Source organism: Passer domesticus, chromosome 4 (assembly GCF_036417665.1).
Source record: "Passer domesticus isolate bPasDom1 chromosome 4, bPasDom1.hap1, whole genome shotgun sequence".
Classification (NCBI taxonomy): domain Eukaryota; kingdom Metazoa; phylum Chordata; class Aves; order Passeriformes; family Passeridae; genus Passer; species Passer domesticus.
This window is the reverse complement of record NC_087477.1, coordinates 80,484,682-80,504,690: the sequence shown is the minus strand read 5'-3', so window position 1 is coordinate 80,504,690 and position 20,009 is coordinate 80,484,682. Positions and strand designations below refer to the sequence as shown.

The following is a 20,009-nucleotide window of genomic DNA, read 5'->3' as shown; positions in this document are numbered from 1 at the left end:
AATACCCCACTAAAGCCCAGGAACATTCATGCATCGTTGTGGTGGCTGGCAGCATACTCTGGAGTTATTAAAGACAGGGATGGGAGCCAAATCAAAGAAACTTACTGCCTTGAAAACTGGGTTTGTTCATAATAAGACGTAAAGGAGGAAGCTTTAAAATAGTGGTAGTTAGGAAATTAATGACCATGATGGGGAGTTTTTGTTCTACTGCTGTGTATGTGTAATGGAAATATCAGCTGCCACGAGATTGTGATTTTTCTGTCTGGAAAGGTGTTCAAGGCCAGGTTAGATGGGGCTTGGAGCAACCTGGGCTAGTGGAAATGTCCCTGCCCATGGCAGAGGGTGGGACAAAATGAACTTTTTGACCCTTCCAACCTAAACCATTCTGTGATTCTGTGATTATATCATCTCTAGCCCTGAAAAGAATCCCTTTATTTGGAGAAATATTGCTTAAAACAAGCCACCTCCAATGTGTCCATTCTATGGCCAAACAGTTCTCTGTGTTTTATGGGTAGCTTTAAACAAATAGTGGATTGTACCAGGCAGTGCCAGTTCCTTTCCAGCTCCATGAGTTGTGTTGCCATGGAGCATAAATCTCCCAAAGTCACTGGCCTGTCTGACCCATTCCAGCACATTTATAATTAGTGGGAGCTCTTAAATCTATATGCTCCTTATCTTAATGGAAGGTAGTGCTGTAGGTTGTGTGGTGTTCACTGCTGGAGTTCAAGGGGTCTGGAATCCAGCCGGATAAAAGCAGTTTAGTTCTTGCTGGAGCGTGTGAATTGACTTTCCTTGAAACCTGGTTGTTTTTTTGGGACTGCAAAATGACCTTCAGCGTGTTTGCATGGCTGTACAGGACATTTTGAAATGGAGCCAGATTCCATCCTTTGCCTTTTTTTATTTTTTGTTGACAGTGTCCTGCAGGAAGGAAGAGATGTGATTAGTGTAATCACCTCCATATCATGCACTGCATCTTCTAATGAAGTCAGTTCTGTTTAAAGTATTCCTTATCTTGGAGACAGTAAAGTTCTGAATTTAAAATGAGCAGGGATGAAAAATCCATCTCAGGTCCCTGTTCCTCATACATATTTTTTCCCTATTTAAAAATATTTTAAAAGCTGTTTATTTCTATGAAGAACCTGTGTAATTTCAGCTTTCATTCACTTCACCTTTACTGGGGAGTCTGTTACAATAATCAGTCATTTTTTATTTTTATGGTTTTTAAAGTTCTCTTAAATAAATACCTGTAAATCTATGTATGATACCCAGTTTAATTTTGTTACCCCCCATGTAATACTTTGTTACATGTTCAAGTGTGAGCTTCTTCCACTGTTTTGTGAGAGGTTAGTGTTGAATTGTCAGCTTTGCTGTGACATAATTCTGCTGCTTTTTTGGACTTTTTTGGATTGTCTTCAGTCCTCTGCATACACAGGAAAAATAAGAGAGAGGTAAGGTGTTAGAAGCCTTATCTCTCTCTCTTTACATGACATTTTTCCAAAGTTGTTTATAAGTTTTGGGAGAAGCAGCCATTTTTTTTTTTTTAAGTTACATTCTTTAAAGGCTTCAGTTGGCATCTTTTACATTAGAAATTGTGCATATTCCCTGATTGTCTGCATACCTTCCTTTTGAATAAAGGACTTTTCTGAATAGAAAACATTTATTATCTTTAATTCAATGAATTCAGTTGAGAATATAATGTGATGCAGTTCTTATGCCACGCTGTATTTCAGTTTTTTCCCAACTAAGAACTACAGCAAATCCTGTGAACACACAACTGGGCAAGAGGATAAAACTTTTTGGATATTATCATGCATTGTGCTTTATTTAAAACATCCATCAGCATAAAAATAACATCAGGAAAGTGTTCAATAACAAGTGACCAAGCAGAATTAAGCAGTTTCAGTTCTTATTCTTGACATGTAGTTCAACTGTTGCAGATTTTTACTTTGTCCTTATTTTGGATTGTTGGTAAATAATTACAGAGTGGCAACTGTGCCTTATCTCAGAATGAGGCCTATTCTGAACAGGTTTTTCTAAGGCTAGAGCAACTTTCTGTAAAATGTTTAAAGGTAGAGCAGATTTAATGAACACAAGGTTAGATGATAAATTTCTCTGAGATTTTTAGGAGTTTCTCAGAGACAGTTGATGAGCAGCTGCACAGATCAGATCAGGACGATGTGACAGCTGGAAGTTGGTGGGAATGTTCAGAGAGGTGGTTAATGACCCCAGATATTAATTGCTGAGGAAAATGTCAGCTGCGCCTCCACTGGGTGTTGTTTGGAGCCAATCCTGTTTAATGTGTTAATTATGGAGTTGGAAAATGGCACAGCTCCTTCTCCACAGTGTGGAGGCTTGTGGACTTTCCAAGGGCAAGGGGAGACTCTTCTCATCCAGTGAAATTGTACAAGCATTTGGCTGGTTGTGTCTGTACTTCACATAACTAAAAGATTCTGTTCAGTACAAGGAAAACAGTGTTGCACCTGTAGGAACAACAGAAAAAAAAAAACAACCCTTAATTAAAATGGTGAATAATTGGATAATTTAAAACTTAATGAAAGGGAAATATGTGTAGAGATGCTGCTACAGCCTTGCCATTCTAGTAAAACCAGCAGGGAAACAGTCTCCTGAAAAAGCTAACCAAATTAAAAAAAAAAAAAAAAAAACAACTCAAAACGCCCTGAAGTTTTGACTCTCCATAGGAAAATCTGTCAATTGTTTCATTTGGAGGCAGCAGTGGTTGATCTGCCTGGAATGAAGAGTTCTCTCTCAGAGGAATGAAGAGCAGCTGCAGGGTAATACAGAGGTAAGGTTAATTGTAGTTTCCAAGGATGAGGAATTGTAAATAGGATTATTTTGGTGAAAGGATGACCCCTACATGCAGAAACAGAAGCTTGCAAAGTCATGGTTAGGATTAAGTTCAAGAACTCTTGTTGAAGAACTGTTGGAACTTGAGATACTAAGTCTGTTGTAAGGGGAGCAAATGTGTTATTTTAAACCAAAGATTCTCAATACTTCTCTGCCTTTGTAAAATGCGAGCTGCTATTACTAATACCAAGTTCATACAATGAAGAAAAGTAGGAAGTGAAATAGAAGAAGTGAAGAAATGTTTGTTTGGATTTCTTTTCCCCTGCAAGATGTGTGATTAATGTTGCCTTAAGTAGAAAAAAAGTTTCAAAACTTATGGTTTTATTACTAAAAAAGGAAGGTAATTTCTGTAAATTCAGCATATCTACAGTAATTTGTGTGTCTTTTACAGATATTACTTTTCTGTATGTAGAAATTTGCGTCTTGGGGGGGAAATATGATGGATAGAGAAGGCAGAGTGTAGGATCTGCACCGAGGACCTGATGTAAAATGATTTGGTTTTCCTGATCTTGCAGCGTGACCTGACATGAACCAGCCTCTCAGCAGCACTGAGCTCAGGGGCTTTGATCACGTCCAGAGCTGTGAGAGAACTTTTATTAGGAGGTGTTGAGGAGCTGTGTGAATACAGAGTGATCTGGGGGAAAATCTGTGCTTGTACAGAAGAGACAGGACAGCCTTTTGCTGCGGCCTGGGCTGCCTGTGGTACAGATTCCTTAAAATCTTCTATTTCACTGAGCTTTTAGGGAAACCCCCCTACCTTGACTGTGAAAGTTACTCAGTGGAAAAAAAGCATGCTTGTATAAATAATGCAAGATGAATTATTTGAATTTAGGAATTTTATGTATGGCTGTTCAAAGCAGCTTTCAAGCACTTTGATTGCTTACTCGTATTGGAGTAAATTACTTTTCATGTGGTTCTACTTGGAATATTTATTAAAGCAAAGAAATGCCAACAATCCTATTTTTCATCCTTCCTAGGAATAGCACTCCCTAAATCACCAGGCTTCTCATGGAGAACCAATCATTAGAAATTTAGGTGTTTTAAGGATTTGATATTGGATATTGGATATTGGATATAACATCCCCCTGGAGTGAAGATCTTCTAAATAATAAACTTCACCTGAGTGCTGAATGATGGGAGAGCCCAAACAGGCATTCAGATTCAGCTGTAGGAGTGTGAGCCCTTAAAGTAGAATTATTTTCCTAGGACATAGAGTAGATAAAAACTATTTGGACACTGCATACAGTTAAGGTTTGCACGGAATTTTGAAGTCTGTTCTCACTTTTTGGTCAAAGCAGAGGCAGCAGTGGGTCAGGCAGGTGGGTGAGGGTGGAACCTCTCTGTTACTCCAACCCTTACACTGGTGTTTGCACCTTCCCTGGGAGATTTTCAGGGCCTCTTTGATTTCTGAAGGCACTTTGCCCTCACACCTGGTGCAGGTCTTGGTGTAGGCTGTTGTTGCCTCCAAGACTGAGCTGGTTAATGTGACTGAAAAATATCAATCACACTCCATCATTGCCTTTTTCTAGCTTGCCCGTTCCTGTGTTGGGACTCTGCATGGTCTCTGTTACCACAGTAATCCTCCCCTTGTAAAGCCCTTTTCCCTCCTTCCTTGGTGGTTTATTGGTTAGAATTCTGAGTTTGCACCATGGGCTGCTTCCATGTAAGAGCTTGGTTTTGTTGAGGCCAAAGTAGAATCTCTCCCCTTCTGCTGTGGAGGTGGAGGGTTAGTGGAAGGGGAGAGGGCTGTGAATCCAAAAAGAAATGGAGAGCTTATAAAAGCTCGTTAAAAATTCTCTGTGTGGTTAAGCTTGGGAGTGGGGCATAAAAGCTTTAGTTTGGCTTGTTTCTTCCCCACCTAAGTTTTAGGAAAGAAGAGAGGAGTCACATTCATGAAACAAAATAAATGAGTATGTCAAGAAGTTGTTGTTCAAGTGTGGAGACAGACACTCCTTATACTCCTCCAAACCATCCTGCTCTGTTTATTTTTTTTTTTCCCTTTCTCCTTTCTCCATTTTTTAAAGCAAGGTGATGGGAAGTGCCTGCTTGAACTCTGATTGTTTGAGCCAGATCTGCTGGAGGCTGTGCTGGGCTGTCATTGACTAATGATAAGAGCTTTTTATCTGCAGAAAGGCATGTTCTCCATTCCCTTTCCCACTGCACTTTTACTCCTCATAGTAAGTCTCTGTCCTCTTAGCATTTCTGCTTTATTTCCTTTCCCTGAAATTGTTATGTGCTCCTGCTTTTTGTCCTTCTGTCTCAATTTGTATTCTATTTGTATTCCTGTGTGAGTGGAGACAGAGAATGAGCAAATGGGTTGGGAATTGTGCTGGAAACCAGGCTCCCTTGAGGATCAGAGCTCTTGCAGCTTCACTTTCTGCTGCTCAGGTCAGAGCAGAGGTGCAGCTGCATTGCTCAGCACTGCAGATAAATGTAAGGGAGCAGCATCTTGGCTATGTATATGTAGGTCTATATATATATATATATATATATATATGTGTCTCAGTGAAGCTCTCTGCCAGCCAGGTCAGCCAGGGCTGGGCTCTCCAGGGCTGTGTTTTGGAGGATTTCTGATGTCTGAGCTGGTTTGTCCTGTGCTCCTGCCTCCCCTGTGCCTGAGCTAATCCAGAGCCAACTCGTGCATCTCTAAACGCTGTTTTGTTCTGTAGGCAGACTCAAGGGTATAACCATTCATGTGCTTAGATTTCCACCTCCCAGTGAAGCAAATGTCTGTGAAATCAGTCAGATTATTTTTTTCTCTGTCTGTCTCGAGAGCTTGTGTATCCTGCTGGAAGGAATTCCGTATTCCTGCCAGAAGTGTCTCTGTGCAGAGAGGTGTTTGTTTTGACGTGGTTCTCAATCTTCAGATGAGAACCAAGGAAGTGCAGGCTGTGTTGTTCAGTTTTTAACTCATCTTAAACCAGTTTGTGTGTGGAGAGGCTGCCTCTGCTGCTCTTGTGAGAGCTTTGGTTGTCACCTGTGCTGCTGTGACCTTGGCTGCAGAGGCAGGCAGGGAGCTGAGCACCTCTGTAGGGTGAGTTAGTGTTCAGGCAGGTCCTGCTCCTGCTGGAATTCACAGCCCTGTCACCAAGGGAGAAGGTAGAAACCTGCAGGAGGAGCTGAGCTGGGAGATCAGCTTGGTTTAAAGCACATGTGGAAGTGTCCCATTGATCTGGACACAGGGACTGCAATCCAGGGTGGTGACTGATGGCGGGGAATCAGATGTAAAGCAGATTTTCTTCATTTATCCATGTCAGTGCCTTAAGCATTAGGTGTTAAACATTGAGTATTAAAAAGTAAGTATTTTAACTTTACTATTTGGAAAGATAGGCTAAATTATTACTATTTTGCCTTTTGACTCCTCTCACCTTACTGCTCCTCAATCTTGCTGGACATCTTTCTTTCACTAATAAATATAATTTTTTGCCTTCCAGTAGCAAGTAGAGTGTTGGAAGTACAGACTTGTACTGCCAGCATTGCCAGTCTATTCCTGCCAGCTGATTAATCCTACAGCTTTGCTACGAGTCAGGTAGAAAGGGTTTTTACCTTATTCTGGATGAAGTGTTTACCATCTGTCTTTCATGTCTGCATTGCAGATGTGAGCTGGACTAACAGCTGGAGGTCTGCTCAAGATTGGCAATGTTTATATTTCTAAAAAAATTATCACTTTGCTTCAGCAAACATGGCTTTTGCTGATGTAGATTTGAAATATTTTTACTCTTACGTTGGAGTTGCAGCCCAGAAATGAGCTGCAGTCACTTGTGAGCAGCTTTGACCCTCAGAAAGCTCCTCTGTGTGAGTCACAGGGAGAGTGGATCTGTTGTGGAGGAAAAACAGGGAGTTGTAGTGTGACAGACAAACAATTCCACATGCTGAACATTTTGGGTTCGTAGGATGTTCCAAAAAGTAAAATTATGCTGTGTGAAGAGGCTGGTGGTAAGGGTGGTGTGGGGTTAGACTTCTGGGGACTGTTATATAATGGAGAATTCTACTGATGTGGATTTTGGCAGCACTTGCTCCACTTGTTCAAGTAAATACTTGTTAGTATTTGCTAAAGTAAATAGTTATTTTCTTTACAGATAGGCTTTGAAGACAGACTGGCTAAACAAATGCTCACACTGAACATGACTGAGCTGGATAGAGACATTTCTGTACTGCTGTATTTAGGAAAAGCTAAAAGCTTAGAACAAGAGACATTTTGGCACATGCTCAAGGAAGAAGAAGCACAGGCAATAGAATTTCTAAAATATGTTCTTGAAGGAAGTCTGGAGCTAGTTTCAGGATTAGGACTGCAATGTCTGTACACTTCTATGGAAGTATTATTACAGCACTATTAAATTATATTTCCTTTCAGTGCAGTACTTAAAGCTACTTTTGGGGAATATTTGGTGAAATAGTCATAAAATACTCTGAGCATCCTGTCCTTTATCCAAGTGAGCAGTGCCTGTTTGCCTTCTTGGTGTAGGAAGTTCAGTGTAGAAATTGCAAGGAAGAAACATTCCATCTATTCTTACATAAACACTTGGGCAGGTAACTTCTCTTTAGTCTTGTCATTTAAAATTGCTGTTGTGACAGCAGCTGAAGGAGTGTTGAGAAAAATACATTAATTTAACTTTTTTTTTTACTTATTTGCTGTCGTGGTGTAGATTTGACTGTGAATGAAAAAGTGTCATAAGTTTTTAATAAGGTTTTTTTCTTGCATGTTCCCATTTTATATTTGAAAGCCACTGCGGTGGATTTAGTGTTGGTTAATTATTACTGTTTTTTTTTTTTTTTTTTTTTTTTTTTTTTTTTTGTTGTTGTTGTTGTGAGGTAGGATTAGAAAAAAAGTAAAGTAGGTTTAAAATTTTAAAAGGGTATAAAGAAAAATTTATTAATAGTAACGAAAAGAAAGAGTAATAAAAATTAGAATGAAATCCCCCTTTTATATTGAGTTCTGAGGGATATTTGTTTTATTTTTTAGTAAAGGTTGAACCTGAGGCCATATTCTGGCTGTAACAACTGATCACCCACGTTGTTTTTAGTATCACCTGCATGACTGCCATCCACTGAACTTAATTTGCTTTTGTGGACTCTGGACTATGGTAGAGCTTTGAATTTGTTTTTGAATTATGACAGGTTTGAGTACTCATGCTAATAGTTGGTGAGGAGGAGTGTACTTAGTGAAAAGACTGTGACACATTTGACAGTATCATAACTCATAATTAACCAATTAGAATAATTGTCTACTTCAGACTTGTTTTTTGAATTCCAGAGGCCAACTGGAGTGGCAACCAACGTTATATAAAAAAGAAACAGTCTCTGAAAGATAATTAAATATTGTCTGTTGGGAAAATGATAGCTCCCACATCACCCATGTTTACAGCAACTAGAAACTGTCTCACAATTTTCTTTAATCACGCCTGGGTGTTTTCAGCACTGTAAAACATGAAACCTAATGGGTTTTTGTGGAAGAATGGAAACTGAATAATAGTGATTTTAGCACTCACTAGATATTATCTGTTAATTCTGTTACCAAATGTTTGCAAGTGAGAGGAGGCTAATAGTGGTTTTAGATGTGATTTATAAATACATTGATTAGGGAGTTCTGATATGCCTCTCATTTTGAGCAAGTATTTAAACCCAGTGAGAATCTTCTGCAGAGACTCACCAGCCTGTTTATATTGATTGATAGTGATTCCTCACAACACTCTCCTGAGTAGAGCAGTAGAATTTATTTTGTGTATACTGGATAATGCTGCTAGATCCTGAGTAAGTACTTTACTGAATTCTGCTTCATGAAGTGGATTGTAATTCAAGGAGCAATAGCTGAATTTCTTTTGATTTTGTTCCCTTAATTACGGTGGTGATTAATTTGTTTATTTATTTGTAAATTTTAGTACTGAAAATAGCTTATTGATTAAAAATACTAAGATATAATACCAAAATTACTAACTGAAAAGTACTAAAATTGTTTTCTCAAGAAAACAATTTAAAACTTTTGGGATATTGTATACAGAGGGGCCTGACTTGAATCTCACATGATATCCAATATGATATTACTGGCTTGTCTTTACCTGTGAAGTGTTGTCATGGTATACAGGACTTCTAATTTTTCATTTTAATTTTGAAATAAAGGGAAATATTTAAATCAGAATTATTTAAAATGAGGATTTTTTATTAGATTTTCTGTCTTCTTTGGTTTGGTGGACAACTTAATTTATATGTGGCTTTGCTTGTCACCAAATACTTAAATCGCTTTCCAGCTCAATGAGGTGCATTGGATGTTTCTTACATCCTGACAGCTGGACATCTCTGTATCTGAAATTTCCAAAATGAAATCAACTGTTTAGAAAATTGCATGAAAACCTGAAGTGGTGAATAAAATGACAGCAATTTGCTGTTGACTTGATTTTGGGCTTTGTTTAATCTTTTGAGCCAAAGGTGGTCTGGAGAATCTGTTTTGTCTTTAACGGAGTACTCCTCTTCTTGATGCAGAATTAAGAAATGCTGAATACTGTGGGGAAAGTTTGATTCAAAAATATGCACAGAATTGTTGAATTTGTTTTATTCCACATCTGACTCTTCCACCTCCTTGCTTCTCTCACGATGAGTGGTGTAGTGGGATATGAGGTTGCAGTAAGTTCATAAAACTTCCTCACACTTTTCCCCTGCTCCAGTTTGGGGTCTCTCTGTGGGATGGAGTCCTTCAGGATAAACCTGCTCCTGCCTGTGCCCTCCATGGGATGTGGTTCCTTCAGGACACACCTATCTGCTGTGGAGTTGGAGGTACAGGAGTAAAAATAATGTGGAATATAAACATCTAAACACCCATTGGATGTGGCAGTGGTGCTCCTGGGAGTTCCTGGGAGTAGAGGAACACCAGCAAGATTATGGAGAAGTATTTAATATGTGGCTATACATATTTGTTCTTTAAATAAATGCTATGCAGTATGTGGATATTGCAGTAATAATTTTCAATATCTGTTCCAGGGAGTATGACTTCTGCAACGTCACCTATCATTTTGAAATGGGACCCCAAAAGTTTGGAAATCAGGACTCTCACAGTAGAGAGACTGTTGGAGCCACTTGTTACCCAGGCAAGTGTCTTGATTTGTTTTGTTTCTTCCTTCATCCTGATGCTGTATTTACTCTCTTTACATAATTATCTTAATAGTATTTGATAATAAAACCATGAGCAGTTTTTGTTCGTGATCTCTGTTGGGAAGCTCTGTTCAAACATGTTTAGAGACTCTTGTTCTAAATAATTTATAGTCTCAAAATGTGAGCAGGAATACAGTAGCAACAACTATTTACTTATGTCTGTCTTATAAAGCAATTCAGAAACTTAACAAACAGTCAGTCAAAGATAAGGATCTGACTGAGACGTGCTTCTGGTTTGTTATTTCATCATGAAAGATGGGTTCAAAATGAAAATAAACCAAAAACAACCATCCAAATTACAGAAACAAATAAACCTGTTTCATTTCATGCTGCCATCACATTAGAGTGTTTGTAGAGGCCTGATGCCTTTTTCTTTCCGATTTGCTGTTAATAAGGGAAAGCTGCTTCTTTAATTCCCCCAAAATGATGTCTCTGTATGGTTCCTCTGCTCTTTCAGTGAGACACTTCCCAAGAAATGATATCTGGTTGTCTTTTTTTTTGTTTTTGAAAAAAAATTATGTTATTTCTCTAGAAATTATTCTGGTCATGAAAATCTCTAACTGTGTGCATGACTTTACAGACTCAGGCAGAGAGTTCGTTCTTTCATTCCACGTGGTGGTAGCATGGTAATTAACTTCCATTATAAACCCTGATAATTTTGTTCTTGATGTGACTGAAATCCTGAATTCAATGTGAAACCAACTGAAAATGAGGTTGCCAGTTTTCTATTACTCTGGTACTGATCAGCATCAGCAAGTGAAGCTGCTGTTCACCAAACTCTGTTGTGAAACCCAAGTTCCTGGGTCCTCTGGGAGGAATTTCCTGTTCTCCTTTTGCTTTATTTTCCCCTGCTTTACCCAGAGAAGAGAAAACATCAGCTCAGAAGTACCATTGTAGCTTCACATTTTCACCAGGTGCTGGGTTAACTTTGGGCTCAGCTACACCTTTGTAGACACCATGCTTGAGCAAATGTAAATCGAGAAATTACAAGCTGAGCTACAGGACATGGATTTCTTCAGAGACAAAAACTCATGTTCCCAAGATTGTATTTTGATGAGCAACAATGTGTTTCTATTTTAGCAGTGTGTCAAGGAGACTAGGGAAAATAAAATGCTGTCAAGAGAGGGTAGAGAAATGTTAGGCTATTGTTTTATTCAACTTTTATGAATTTTTCCATTCTGATTTCTTCTTTTCATAGGCTTCTAGATAATATGAATAAATAAATAAAATAAAACCTCCTTTTTGAACATGTAATTTGATTTCTTGTATTAGGGAAATAAGTAGATTTGCTTATTTCCCTCTACTTTGATTCCAGTGGAGTATGTTTGACTAAAACATGTTCTCTGAGCCACACAAACGTAATCACGAAAGCTCCAAGTGATGAAAAATGTGTTACCTTCAGATTGCCTTTATCTGTTGCATTTCTAGCTGAGGCTATTCAGCTGCTCTTTCTGTTTTTTCTCAGATAAGTTAACTATCATCCCAGTTTTAAAGACTTTTTAGTTTTTTTTGTCTGCCTGAAATAGCATTTGCAGTCTGGTCAGGTCAGGAATAATCTCTGGTTTACTTCTGCCTGTGCAGTGGCAGCCTCCACAAGATGCCACGTGCAAAGATTGGGATCTCCTTAAAAAGTTTCAAAGCAATTTCCTTCCTGAGAGAGAGAGAACATCTAATTGGAAACTTTATCTTGGCAAATAAATAAATAGATAAATGTATAGGTATTTAATCCCATTCAGTTTGAGCTCTGAAATCCACTTGTGGATTCAAATGAGCTGCTTAACGAGGAGATCATAGAGATGGGAAGTTCTTCCATAAGTCATTGAAACAGGTCACTGGATAGAAGAGAGAGATTTAATGGCCCCAAAATGCAGCAGAACTTTCACAAAAGTTCCAGAGCAGCCCTTGAAGGCAATCCTACTTCCATAGAGTAAATCAGATTGGAAAAGCCCTCCAAGATCATCCGGTCCAACCTGTGCCCAGTCCCCACCTTGTCCCCACCCAGAGCACTGAGTGCCACACCCAGCCCTTCCTTGGACACCTCCAGGGATGGGGACTGCCAACCTCCCTGGGCAGTTCCAATGCCTGAGCAGCCTTTCAGTGAAGAATTTCCTCCTGATTTCCAATTTGACTCTCCCCTGGCACAGCTCGAGGCTATGTCCTCTCATTCTCTTGCAGGTTGTCTGGGGGAAGAGGCCAATTCCCACCTTGGCACAACATCTTTTCAGGGAGTTGTAGAGGAATTTTGACCAGCAGTTTGGAGCAGATTAAATCCTGAGTCCCCTACAGCCAAAGTTTGCCTGATCCTGTGACTTCCAGCACCAGCAGGACAAATTCATGTTTCATTTTGGCATTTGCATTTGAATAATCAGAGTACCCTCTTGCTCTCCATGCTGTGTATGATTTTGGACAATGCTGGAAAAACTGGAAGTTGTTGTACACAGGTTTTAGGCTCCAAAAGTGCTAACTTAGTCCTTTGTGAATTTAGACTCTGAACTCATGTGCCTATGTGTAGGCACATGACTGACAGATTTCCAGATGATGGTGCATCCACTGGTCTCTACTGATGCTTCAGAGAGTAATGCAGAGATGTGATGTGGGTTTGACAAAGAACACCTCAGTGAGTCAGGGTAGGAGAATGGAGCGTTAAAAGTGAGTTTTAGACAAGCTCATTAGTGTTCCAGATGAGAAAATATGGATAACCTAGGAACTGATTTAGAAGAAATTATGAGACAAGAAGGTTGTTTGAGCTGAAGGCAAAAAAAAATCCAAAAATCCATTAACTATCATGAGAATGCATTAGAAGTGACAGAACTGCATTTATTCTAGGAAGCCCTGAACTAGCAAACTAATTAAAACTTTGTATGGCTGTCAGAGATGTGGGAGGATGGGAGCTGGCTGGGGAACCCTGTTCCCAGTGCTTGTTGTCATGGTGGAAGAGGAGCAGGTAGGGCCTCTCATACCATTTATTAACTTGCCATTACTGGGATTTTCCAAGAAATATATGCTGGAAAAAAAAAATTAGAATTTCTGTTCTCCACAACATTGAAATTACTAATTGAAATGTGTTTGTTTTCTCTGGCTTTAGTGTCACAATTAGCTAAAAGCATAAGGTAATTGTATTTATTGCTAGTTTTGTTTCCTGACCTTTTTTTTTTCTACTATCAGTCTCATAATTTTTAATTCCATTACATGCTTATAAAGAAATATATAACTAAGACATATTCTTGATGGTTGCTGCCTATTACTCTCACCTTCGTGCATAGTTACCAAGTGGGTTGCAATTTTATTTGTTAGACTGTGGGTGGTTTTCCTAAGAAGAAGAATTACATTTTTAGGAAGGTTTTAACTGCAATTACGTGGTATTTTATGTATAGCTGAAAAATAAGACTTTTGGAGGTTATCCATAAGGAGTCAGGGGATTTTTTTTTGTTGGTGGTGGTTTTGAGTGGTAATTAAATATGAATATGAATGCAATATATATATGTTAAGAAGAGAAAAGAAATAATTGCCAACTGTAAGCCACAGATTCCATGCAACTGTTTTTTGAAAAACACCAAAAAATAATCATGTATGTACAAAGAGCTGAAAAGATGAAGGAGCTGTGTCAAATTTTTGAAGATAAGAAAATGAGATTTGCTCTGTTGCTAAGATTTAAATTTTCTAATGTCAGTCTGTGGTTCTTTTCATTAGTTTTGCCTAAGAATTTTAAATATTCAGCCTTGTGGCTGCTTTACAACTGTGCCTTTATTACCAGAACCACTCAGCAGTTGTGCCTTTTAGGACCTTTTACATTTTTGGACTGTTACTTGTTATTAGAGAGTTTTAACAACAGCACAAATAATGGTGAGCGTTCCTGTTGCAGGTTGTTTGTGACTGATTCTGTTTTCCTTCAGTGTGAGACACTTTTGGCCTTCTAGATTTGCTGTGGAGTTCTGATTGCACTGCTTGTTTTGTGGGTTTTTCCCAATAAATTTAAGATGCCAGTTACAGTGTGGGAGCTTGGACTGTGCCTGGATTAGGTGATGGCTGATCCGTGTCAGGGAGACAAAGTCAAATTGTATCACAAAAGGAATATGGAACTTTTCTCTCTGAAACTGAACTTCAAACATTTTTATGGAGTCATTGTGTTGAATAGGAAGAGAATCCTCCTTTCTCTCTCTAGCATTATAGAAGCATACAATTGTTTAAATTGAAGAAACCCTCTAAGATCATCCAGTCCAACTGTTCTCCAGCACTGCCAAGGTCACCCATATTCCCAAGTGCCACATCCACACAATTTTTATATCATGCCAGGGATGGGGACACCATCACTGCCTGGGCAGCCTTTTCTGGTTCTTGACCAACCTTTCAGTGAAGAAATTTTCTTTGATATCCAATCTAAACCTCCCATAGTACAGTTTGTGCCATTTGCTCTTGTCCTAAGTCTCTACTATGTATTGCTTAAAATAATTCCTGAACTGAACACTGCCAGCTGCTTTTTTACTTCAGGATGTTTTTTCAATCTTTAGAGAGGCATCTGCTGCACTCTGGCCACCCCTGTTTCTTGTTTACCATTGTTTCAATAGCATTTGTGCCTCTGTGTCAGCTCTTGTTGGGATACTCTCAGCATGGAGACTTTTTGTGCTGTCTAGGAGAACCTTTTGTTTTTTCTATTTTTACTCTCCCACGCTTGAAAGTTGCAGAGTATTTTTGGCATGCAGTGCCCTGAAAGATTTGGTCCTTGTCAGTCTGTGTCTCCCATTTTACTCACTGTTCAGAGGTGTTTGTGAGTGTGTTTGTACTTTGGATTTTGTGCATGTGCAGGTTGGCATTTTCAAGGGCAGTAAGGAGGACTCAGAGAGATTTAGGTCTCATCCCTTACTCCCATGTTCTGCTTTTATGGAATGATGGTTCTTAACTCAGAGCAGTGCAATATGATGGCTGCTTTTTCTCCTCTCCTGCTCATCAGTCAATATGGAAAGATGTGAGAAAATTTGTCACTGGTGTGTCGTAGCTGGAAATGCAGATTGTGCTGGGAGCATCTTGGGTGTGCAGTAAGCTGTGACTGAAAAAGCTGATGGATAAAACGAACCTGCTCTAATTTGTAATTCTTTATATGAAATGCTGGATTTTCCATGCATTGGATAACTCCTCAATTTTCTTCATCATTAGGCAATTATTAGCAGCTTGGGGTTAGCAGAAAGTGTTTTTGTCTTTTGTGATACGGACAAAATAATTTTCTTTGCAGAATGGTTTGGTGGAAGGGACCTGAAAGATCACCTTGTTCCAACCCCCTGCCATGGGCAGGGACACCTTTCTCTATCCCAGGTTGCTCTGAGCCCTGTCCAGCCTGGCTGACTCTTTCCTGTGAGTGTAGGGAACAATTAGTGGGAGCAGTTTCACTGCTGGAGCCCAGGGATGTCCCTGATCCTGTCTCCATCCTGTTTCCTGAAATAGGATCTTTGGAACTCGTCTAGACAGCTTTCTAACCCAGTTCTATTCCTGCAGATGGTTTTCTGGCAGCTTGCATGGAGGACTTTTCAGAAAATGTTCTTGCCTGGGATTTCCAAACTCTAATCAAGAAGATCAATCTAATTATTTAAGTGTTCTTCTGCTTATGTCCTTGAAGATGTATAGAGAGGTCTAGTGAAACAGGGATGAGTCTTTTTCATGTCCCCAAATCCACAACTCAGCAGGTTCTTAACAATCCTGTTTTTTTAATTTGGGTCATCCCTGTAGAAGGGGAACATCTAAAGGTTTTGAGGGAAAATTTGTTTTGGTTGCATTTTTAGATGATTTTTCCCAGTTTGCTTGAAAAGTAGTTCTATGTTTTGGGCTTTTTTCAAAACATTTTGTGAACTGCCTGTCACTTGTAAAATTTCTCAGGGTTAACAAGTATATTAGCAAATAAATTTGTTTTCTTTTATGTTAAAAATGCTGATTAAAGCAGGATAGGTATATCACCTTATGTTTTAAAAGATGCTCCTTAGTTGAAAAGCAGTGGCATTAATACAAAATCAGAAATGGATTTTCATTTTGGCTGATAAGGAAATCCTTGTTGATACCATAAACTCTCATTTACTCAAAGTATTTGGCATTTTTTTCCCCAGTGGTTAAAGTAAAGACTTCAGAGTTACTGCAGTAGGTACAAGTGCTAATATAGTAATTTATATAACTGGAATGGTTGTAATTCTAGGATATTTTTCTCATACAAATGTAGTGCTTTATCAGGGGAATAACTTTAAAAAATGTTTTTAATATCACTAAATGTGAATAAAATTTATTGAAATAAAGAATTTTAGCCACATACTGTATGAGCAGGTCTTGGTATGGTTTGTTAAGCAGCAAGTTCAAAATAGGTTTTCAAATATCCAACTGAATGTGAGCTCATCATAACATGATAAAATGATCCCTAAGTGCATCAACTGCTGGGTGTAAAATAAATTCTATTTAAGTGTTATTATTGTTGTAACATAGTGTTTGTTAATGAGATTATTATTGGAAGGATTTCCCCTTCTCAGAAGAGCTGTTGACAAATTGGAATGAGATCAGAGAAGAATTATGTGAATTATTGCAGTTTTGTCTTTTAATGGAAGCCTAAAGACTTTGGATGCATTTCATCTATACAAAGCCTTATCAATTAAAAAGAAATTGTCTTAAATTTGCTGCCAGTGTAGATTTTGAGACTATTTCTGGTAGCACTTACAGTGTAAATAATATTTTGTTATTCTAATCCAAACTAAACTAGAATATGGGATTCACACCCTGAAACTAAAATATCCAAACACTAAACACCCTCAGCAAGGATTTTGGAGAGGGATTTGCAGGCCAAGTAGTAACTTAGTAAGTTAAGAGGTATTATGATTAACCAGTGTATGCTTGTGTAGCAGCAAGAGGTTGTCTAGTAGTGAAGGTTTTTTTATTAGTTTTACAAAATCCTCTGCTTTGAAAACAAACTGATAAATGAATATAAAATATAAATAAATGGTAAATTATATACAAGTTGCAATAGTACTCCTAGAAAGATGGGAAAATTAGTGCTACCTGAATCTTTGATGAAGAATTGGATATATTTTTGAAGTGTGGCACTCATGAGGCATTTTAAACCCTGGGGTCACTTTGGATCCCTCATGATAACAGAGACTTTGAAGGGCTGGAGGGAGTCCAGAGAAGGGAATGGACTTGGGGAAGGGTCTGGAGCCTCAGGAGAGGCTGAGGGAGCTGGGAAGGGGCTCAGCCTGGAGCAAAGGAGGCTCAGGGGGGACCTTGTGGCTCTGCACAGCTCCTGACAGGAGGGGACAGCCGGGGGGGTCGGGCTGTGCTCCAGGGAACAGGGACAGGAGGAGAGGGAACGGCCTCAGGCTGGGCCAGGGGAGGGTCAAATTGGATATTTGGGAAAAAGTTGGGAAAATTTTGTCATGGAAGGAGTTGTTAAGAGAGTGGAGTCACCACCTCTGGAAGTGGTCAGAAAACCTGTGGATGTGGCACTTGAGGGTGTGGTTTAGTTGTCCTTGGTTGCACTTGTTGATCTTAAAAGGTGTTTCCCAACCTTAATAATTCTGTGAGATACTTTAGGTCCACCAGGAGTCATAAAACTGGGGAAATAATTAGTGGAAGAACAAAACCCTGCAGTAATGGGTCTTCTCTCTTTCTGAATCAGGGAGGGAACAGAGTTGTGTCACTCTAAGACATAAAATAAAACAATGTGGACACTGGAACCTCCAAGGTAAAAGAAGGGAAGTTTATTTTCTGACTCCAGCATTTATAGATATCCAAAAGTGACAGTGGATTGGAGGATGGCAGTGCCACCTCTCCAATGACACTGGACAAACTAACAGTCCATCAAATTTCTCATCCTCCATAAAAGAATGCAAAGCAATTAATTATTTACATAAAGTATGTGAGAAAGTCCATTACAGGATTGTAAACATCAGGAGGCTTAGAAGAACTTAGAAGGACAGGGTGACAGGGTTGCTTATTTTCTGTCATCGATCAGATTTGCCAGGGAAAAGAGAAACTAGAACAGCACCTCTGTGATTAAATATGTATGTTTCTAATGACTTCGGGAGCAATTTGGATATTGAAGTTTGCAATCCATCTTAGCTTCATTCTTCAGAGTGATCTGAAAATCTTACTCACTTTCTTCTTTTTCATTAACTTCATTAGCTGTGTGTGTCATCAGTCTGCGAAAGTTAGAAAGGATAGAAAATAATCCTAATTACAAAAAATAATACCCTAATTACAAGATTTTGCTTTGAGGTGTTAATTAACCTAATTCTAATGATCCATGTTCTGAGAGGCAGAGGCAGTTTCTGTTCCATTGCCCTTCAATATGTATTTCTGAGCACTGACTGATTTATTTGCAGTTCAGAGGACTCAGGGCACGGGTACATGTATGGATATTTTGGGCTTGATTTCTGTTTGTTTCCTTTGTCAATTTCTTTGGAATATTGATTCCATTAGGCGTGTAAGCTTTAATGGATCCAAGTAGATTGTCTGGTAATTTTGATGTTATATGAAACTATTTTTATTTATTTTTTTTTTTAACTAGAAGGATCTGAGATTTTGGTGTATTTTAAAGATGACCTTGATTTTCAGGCAGAGAAATTAAGATGCTGTTTTGCCTTAAGAAAATGGTGTAATTGTGCCTTAAGCACATAGTGTAAATTAGCATATTTACTTTCCTGTTTGGTAAATTAATTTTCAATATCTTTTCTCACAAGCTCACCAGTGGTTGGTATTCTCGAATATTATGTCTGAGCAGCAAATGCTCAGATTGGGAAGAAATATCCTCTTCTACTTGTCTCTTTCAATGAGATGATTAATATTTTCCTCTTTGTATATTGGAGTTCCTCTCTTATTTAGTCTATTTCTCTGTATTCTTGTAGTGATTTGGTACTCATTGATGAAACTTCAAACCTTTTACTAATTTATAATGAGGGTAGTAAAGATATATAACTCGTGCTTAGCTTATTCAACACAGATTAATTCAATATTGTGCAGATGACCTTTGATGAATACGCAAGGAATATTTCTCTGCTGAGTAGAACTTTTCTTTTTTGTAGATATCTGTGTTTTTAAAATAAGTCTTTTTAATATCCTAAATGAAGTCAGCGCTATAATTTTCATTCTCATTCAATTTCTTGGGTCAGTGTGGAACAAAAAACTATCTGCAGAAATTTCCTCTCTTCCTTCATGAATAAAAGGGTGTTAAGCCAAAAAAAAGCATAGTCATAACAAAGTAACCTTGACACTTGATATGAGTATTGTTCTTTATAAATCTCTTCTAAAAAATTAAAATAGACGAAATTGATTATACATAAAATTTTAAGAAATACCGCTTAATTTTCAGTTAAGAAACTGGTAATGTGGAAAAGGATAAAGCAAAAATATTGGGTTTGAATGGCAAGGGTTTGGAAGGGAAGGGACCACAGGGTTCAGTGAGAAGCTGCTGGAAGCTTCCCCACTCTTGGAGCCAATTCCAGCCAGCTCCAGGATGGACTCACCACTGGACAAGGCTGACGCCTCTGCACTTTCTTGCTCTAAATCCTTATCTCCTTGTACAAATAACAATCTGTAAGTTTTCAGAGAAGGGTTTTGGAGAAACCAGATTTGCAACAGGAATTAATTTTTCTGATTTATTTCATCTTGCTCCCTAGTAATGAAAATGTATTGTATCTGCTTATGCTAATAATAAATACTTCCATTGGAAGGTGTTCATGTAAAAACATAATGAATCCAGTGTGCTGAATGGCTTCTGAATGTGGAGCTGTTTCCAGGGAATATGTATTAATGTATTCAACTTTTTCCCAGGGAATTACATATATCTACACCCTTAGAGTGGAGTGATTAAGCTTTTACTACTCTGCTTGAAATACTTTAATTGGCAGGTAGTTTTGTGCTTTCCTGACAATGATGGAAAGATTTGGGGGAAATGCATTCATATGAGGCCTATCATCTATATCTGTTTTAGTATTTGTATCTATAGATATTAGAATAGATATAGATATAGATATATATCT

At 38.4% G+C, this 20,009-nt stretch overlaps 1 protein-coding gene across 9 annotated transcripts in view; it reads left to right on the top strand.

Moving 5' to 3' along the window:
• CTNNA2 (catenin alpha 2) overlaps positions 1-20,009 on the top strand; it is a 462,204-nt gene that overhangs the window by 45,399 nt on the left and 396,796 nt on the right. For 8 of the 9 annotated variants that reach the window (XM_064419032.1, XM_064419026.1, XM_064419024.1 and 5 more), the window contains one exon: positions 9,838-9,944. In XM_064419032.1, coding sequence (XP_064275102.1) covers positions 9,843-9,944 — 102 coding nt within the window. In that variant the 5' untranslated portion in view covers positions 9,838-9,842. Of the gene's footprint in view, positions 1-5,020; positions 5,043-9,837; positions 9,945-20,009 lie in introns of those variants that run through there. The other variant, XM_064419027.1, reaches the window with a different exon arrangement.